At 38.7% G+C, this 6031-nt stretch overlaps 1 protein-coding gene across 1 annotated transcript in view; it reads right to left on the bottom strand.

Annotated features, from left to right (window-relative positions):
• Positions 1 to 1201: 1201 nt before the first annotated feature.
• mrc2 (mannose receptor, C-type 2) overlaps positions 1202 to 6031 on the bottom strand; it is a 31081-nt gene continuing 26251 nt past the window's right edge. Inside the window, exons 21-28 of the mRNA XM_016571304.1 lie at positions 5552 to 5660; positions 5219 to 5457; positions 4976 to 5141; positions 3962 to 4111; positions 3716 to 3835; positions 3442 to 3621; positions 2874 to 2900; positions 1202 to 2752 (exon numbers count right to left, since the gene is read on the bottom strand). Of these exons, the coding sequence (XP_016426790.1) occupies positions 2532 to 2752; positions 2874 to 2900; positions 3442 to 3621; positions 3716 to 3835; positions 3962 to 4111; positions 4976 to 5141; positions 5219 to 5457; positions 5552 to 5660 (1212 nt within the window). The 3' untranslated portion in view covers positions 1202 to 2531. The remainder of the gene's footprint in view (positions 2753 to 2873; positions 2901 to 3441; positions 3622 to 3715; positions 3836 to 3961; positions 4112 to 4975; positions 5142 to 5218; positions 5458 to 5551; positions 5661 to 6031) is intronic.

Genomic DNA, 6031 nt, shown 5'->3' with positions numbered 1-6031 from the left:
AAATCACATAATCTGATGCTCTGTATAAGGTCAAACATTTCATTTCAGAGTTGAGAAACAACCGCCTGATGTTGTAGGCTACTGCATATTACGCTTTACTTCTGCTCATATTAACCGCACTGTCATGTCATTCCTTAAAACGATATTAAAGGCCATTTCATACAAATCTATTGTCGTAGATATAACAGAAATGCTAAGCAAAAATGATATTTTAATAGTGAGCAAGAAAGTTTAAAGTGAAGAATAGTCTATAAGTGCTGAACTGGCGCCACCTAGCTCTCTAAAAACAAAGGCTTGCGAGTAAAGTTAGTATGGATATATGGAAGCACTGGTTACGGATTATTAGTGGTGTTTGCTAAAACAAGAATTACTAATATTATTCCTCATACTTAGGGTTAGGGATCTGAACGAACTCTTAAACCTAGATATTACACTTAAAAACCATCAGACTATCATAGGAACTTGGGGTTGAGCTCTTTTGAGTAAGCAACGGCATAGAAATGCACTAAAACCTTATCAACCACATAGCAACATCCTAGCAACCATCGACAAACCCTGTGATCACTGTGATGAGTTTTGCACTGGCAAGCACTACTTACTTTTCACCCCAAAATGAAAATTTGCTGAAAATCTACTCATCCTCAGACCATCAAGATGTAGATGAGATTGTTTCTTCATCAGAACAGATTTGGAGAAATGTATCTCTTAACTGAGCATTTAGCTCAACAACAGATCCTCTGAAGTGAATGGGTGCCGTCAGAATGGGAGTCCAAACAGCTGATAAAAACATCACAATAATTCACAAGTAATCCACACCACTCCAGTCCATTAAGTTATCTCTTGTGAAGCGAAAAACTGTTTGTAAGAAACAAATTCATCATTAAGATGCTTTTAACTTCAAATGTTGCTTTCGACTTAAATATGAGTACTCTATCCATAATATTGCTTTAAAACAGGCCTTGTTTCTTTCAAACATGCAGCTTTTTCGGTTCACATGATGTTAAATGATGGACAGGAGATGTGTGGATTATTGTGATGGTCTCTCATTCTGACGGCACCCATTCACTGCAGAGAATCCATTAGTGAACAAGTGATTTAATGCTATATGTCTCCAAATCTCGGATGGCCTGAGGATGAGATCAGTTTTAAACAAATTTTCATTTTTGAGTGAACTATCCCTTTAAGGCAATATACAAAACGCATATTATTTTATAGTATAAAGAATGTAACGGCAACAATCTATACAACTGGACCCATTTGTAACAACATTTAGACTTGATTTCTTTGGCCAACCTATCCACAGCCCTAAAAACGCTCCTAGATAAGCTATTTGTGCAAATATCCAGCAGAGAGCAGTAACGCAACTCCCCTTTCAGTCGCCAGCGCTTCCCGTAACTCCTGCTCACCTAACGTCCCTTTCTCTTGCAAGAAGTCCCCGCCTCTTACTGTCTCCTTCTCCCCATCTTCTCCTCGCTTAACCCTTTCTGAAAAACCCATTCAACTTTCACTATTCTCTCTCTCTCTCTCTCTCCTGCCTTGCCCTCGTCGCTCCTGTGTCCTGATTGGTTCCAGATCTGCTCCACAAAAAGGAAGGCAAGAAAATGGGGAAAAGTTAAGAGCTGAAAAGAAAGAGAAAGTAGAGATAAAAGAACAGTTTAAGTTTCATTCCCTGTACTGTTTGGATTGAGCTTTTACATGAGCTCATCGTAGCGGCTGAGATCAAGCAAACCGTTACAGTGAGGTCAGACTTCCTGTTGGGCAGCTCTGTGTCCAGCATGTGATTAGAGAGAGAGATACTACACTGCTTGTGACAGGCTCATTCTCATGCACTTTCATCTGTCTATTTCTGTCCGCAGTCTTTTTTTTTTTTGGGTCCCGCACCACTGAACTTCAAACATACCATCGTTTCATCTGATGTGTAATTATTATGATTATAATTTTCAGATTGATCCATGGGGGACCTGAATTCTGACTCAGAGAACATAAAATTCAGCTGCACAAATGTAAAAAAACAGCAACAAAAAAGTCACAACAAATAACTTCAAAAGTCACAGTCTGAAAAAAAAAATACTGTTGTGGTGTTACCTTGTAGTTCGTGTGATTGTGTGCTCTCATAGTCTGGAAGTTGAATGGAAGTTCAAGTCAATGTGATTTTATTTGTGGGGGGGGGGCTTTGTTCCCTTTTGGCACTAAAGAATAACTATGACATAAAAAATATGCATATAAACTGGATTTCCATAACCGGATAAAGACAAACAAAAAATAATCTTCCACACTAGCCAATCTAAACAGCTCCTCTGAGATGGTGGAATTTGATTGGTTGACAGGCTTAGATGGATTTGACAGAGTTTTGTCTCTGTTGATTTTGGTTGATCGTCTGCTGCGCTCTACACAGCTCTCTCAATGTCTCTGGAAAAATAAACACAAAAACAAAACCGCAGCTCTTTTTTTTTTTTCTTAAACGTAAATTCTCTCAGTCAGTTGCTGCCATAGCAGATTTGTTTTCCTAGGTGTTTCGAACGTATCCAGCATTATTCGCCCTGTTCGTTTAACTCCATGTCTGAAACCAGAATGTTTTTTTCAGCTTCTTCGGAGGGGGCGGAGTTAGTGCGGCTGTACCGAGCGCTCTCATAGGCGCCCATGGAGCCGAAGCTCCGCCTACGATACAGATAAATCCCTCCCACCACCAGAGCAATCAAAACGAGGGCTGCAACCAGGACCTGAATCAATACATGGAGATGGTCGACCTCGGCTGGAAGAAAGAGAAAAGACATTTTCAAACAAAACATTAAAAACAACTTCATTGGTGTTCATTTAATACGTTTTTCAACTTAATCCACATATTTTAGGTAAAAATGAGGTAAAAAACTTACAATGAACTACAGGTTCTGCTGTGGCTCCTACTGAAAAAGAAAAGAAAGAGGAAAATTGGGCTCAAAATGTGAATTATTATACTGTATATTATAATTATATTAGGATTTCTGTCATACATTCTCAGCTGTTTTTTTCCCCTGAGGTCAACGTAGTCAAGGTTTTTTTGGACATTTCTCGTCATGACCATGGCCATTTTTCACCTGCTTATTGACCACCTGCAATACTGTGCTATTTATTGCTGTGCCTTTGAGACTTCTATGCAAAACAGTAATTTTAATATTATTTATTACTTACTTTATTTACTCATTCCTTTTGAATCAGCCTTTTTTATTTAATCTATTTAGATTCTTGTAATTTTGTTTGTTTTGTAATTTTAATACATATATTGAATATACTTAAACTTGAGCTATGGGTTAGTTTGTATTGCTTCATCCTTCAATAACAACCTCTTCGCAAAGTCTGGATGAGATTGTGAAACAGGACTGTTTTAATTCATTTGTGTAGCTTTTACCCCAGTTGAATATGGAAATATATCATATGTTCCTGTATGTATGTGACGCTCCATACCTCGTGGTCGTTTACAGATGACTCCATGTGTGCGGTTTTTGCAGGACCCCGGCCTCCAGAGGCCCGTGTTGCTCTGAACCCAGAAGCAGCTGTTGGCGGACAGCATGCTCAGATTAGCGTCCTGCTGCTCCCAGTTACTGTAGTCCACTACTTGACTGTCTGACCACTCCAGACTGCCTTCTGTGGAATCGAACACATACACACAGGTCTAGATAAAGGAGATCCAAACTGCAGGTCAATAAAGGAAACAAGTGTTGTTCATTAAACTTCTTGCCTTTGGAGTTAAAGATCATTCCAAGCCAAGCGCCGTGGGCCTGTTGTTGAAAACTCTGCAGGTGCTCCCATACAAAACTGTTCTCGTTTTCATCTAATATTGACAACAGCTTAGCTCCCACTGAGAAAGGAAAAACAAGATTACTTAAGTTATTGTGTGTAATATACATTATTACATATTACAATACATTATTGTGTGTTCCCGTGCTGATTTTGTTGTTTTTTTTCCCCCATGTGTAAACATTACCTTTGTTACACATGCGTATGGCCTCGTGTTTAAATTGTAGCTCGTGGAGGATGAATGAGTAGCAGTGATTTCTGAAAGGAACCCAGGACCAATTACCTACAGGATGTGGGCAAAAACCCGGATACCTCCACCTGTGTTCTATCGTTCTCTCTGACACAAAAACACAACAAGCAAAAGGCTATTAGAACACACCTGCAAAATTTGTGGGAAAAAAAAACACCACAGATGAATCCAAATACACACAGGTTACATCTAAAATGGAAAACTAGCATACTGCACTGTATGTTTTAGTTTACAATAACAGCAATAGGGTATAGTATACACCATTGCTGTTATTGTAAACTAAAACTATTAAAAATCATTTTTGGTAAGTTAAGTAAAGTTGAAATATAAATATGAACATTAGATGAAAAATTTGAACTTAAAAAAAACATAAAAATTAGAAATGTTATAATGATGTTTAATAATGCTATAATAGTATATAAATAATTCTAAAATAAATCTGGTATACACTAAATATTGCCTGTTATTATTTAAAATTAGTGCTGGGCAACGATTAATCGCATACAAAATAAAAGTTTTTGTTTACATCATATGTGTGTGTGTAATGTGTATATTTGTTATGTATATATAAATACACACATGCATGTATATATTTAAGAAAAATATGTTGTTTATATATTAAATATATTTATATATAATTTAAATTATATGAATATAAATATATGCATGTAAATACAAATATTTTAAAAATATACACTATACGTGTGTGTCGTTATAAATACATAATAAATATACACAGTACACACACATAAAGAAAAACTTTTATTTTGGATGCGATTAATCGCGATTAATCGTCGCCCAGCACTATTTAAAATAGTATAGAAAATCTGTGTCCCAATCAAATAATGAGTCAACCTTGGATGCATACTGAACTTCATTTGGAAATTCAATGCAAATAAATAGTACTAGTACTATGAAAGTATTCAGAAGCATACTTTAACACTTTCTTACCCGTGTTAATTTCACAGATGGCAGCATTTAATTTTGTATTACAAGCAGCCACAGTCCACTGGCCCTCAATGGTCATGTGACCACATCCATACATTTGATTAGGCTCTCCATCCCGCCAGTCACTGAATTTGAGCTCCTCTTCACCCAACCACGTGTAGCTCCGAGCCTGGAAATACAAGAAGCTTTTGCTGAAGCTCTGAGATGTCAGAGAAAGAGACACACAAGTCGCACACGATGTCTCACCCCGTCGTTGTGTAGCCCGATCCAGGCGGATTTGTGGAGCGTGCTGAGGAGGAGGGTGAGGTAGGCGTGCTGCCGAGGATCCCGCACCGCTGCCAGCGTTCTGTTAATGGATTCACACACCTGCACAGCTGTGTACCAGTCCAGAGGCTTCTGCAAGATCCGGTACTGCACGCCATCAAATTCTAATGGGCCATCTAATAATGGGGGAAGAGGGTCCACGCCAGGGGGCAAGGCAGGGTCTGGAAACACATGCACACAGGATATTTTAGTGCTTCAGGGTATATAGTACAATGTATATTTGTGTGAGCATGTGAATTTAAGATATTCCTATACCTTTATCCTTCATACAGATGAAGCCGTGTTTCTCTGCATCACACCTGCGAGACGCCCACATGCCCATCATCCGGGGAGGACTACCATGGAGAAGCACTATGCAGTTACCCTAATGGGACACACATATACTCAGATTGATGGGTGGATGGCTGGATTTATAAATGATAGATAATGTAGACGGACAGAGAGAGAGACAGACCGACATACAGATAGATAGAGAGACCGACAGACAGAGAGACAGACAGACAGACATATAGAGAGACAGACAGACAGACAGATAGAGAGACAGACAGACAGACAGATAGAGAGACAGACAGACAGACAGATAGAGAGACAGACAGACAGACAGATAGAGAGACAGACAGACAGACAGATAGAGAGAGAGAGACAGACAGACAGATAGAGAGACAGACAGACAGACAGATAGAGAGACAGACAGACAGACAGATAGAGAGACAGACAGACAGACAGATAGAGAGA

This window comes from Sinocyclocheilus rhinocerous, unplaced genomic scaffold (assembly GCF_001515625.1).
Source record: "Sinocyclocheilus rhinocerous isolate Xijiao unplaced genomic scaffold, SAMN03320098_v1.1 scaffold1063, whole genome shotgun sequence".
Taxonomy (NCBI): Eukaryota; Metazoa; Chordata; class Actinopteri; order Cypriniformes; family Cyprinidae; genus Sinocyclocheilus; species Sinocyclocheilus rhinocerous.
The sequence above is the reverse complement of the archived record's forward strand: the minus strand, read 5'-3'. Positions and strand labels throughout refer to the sequence as shown.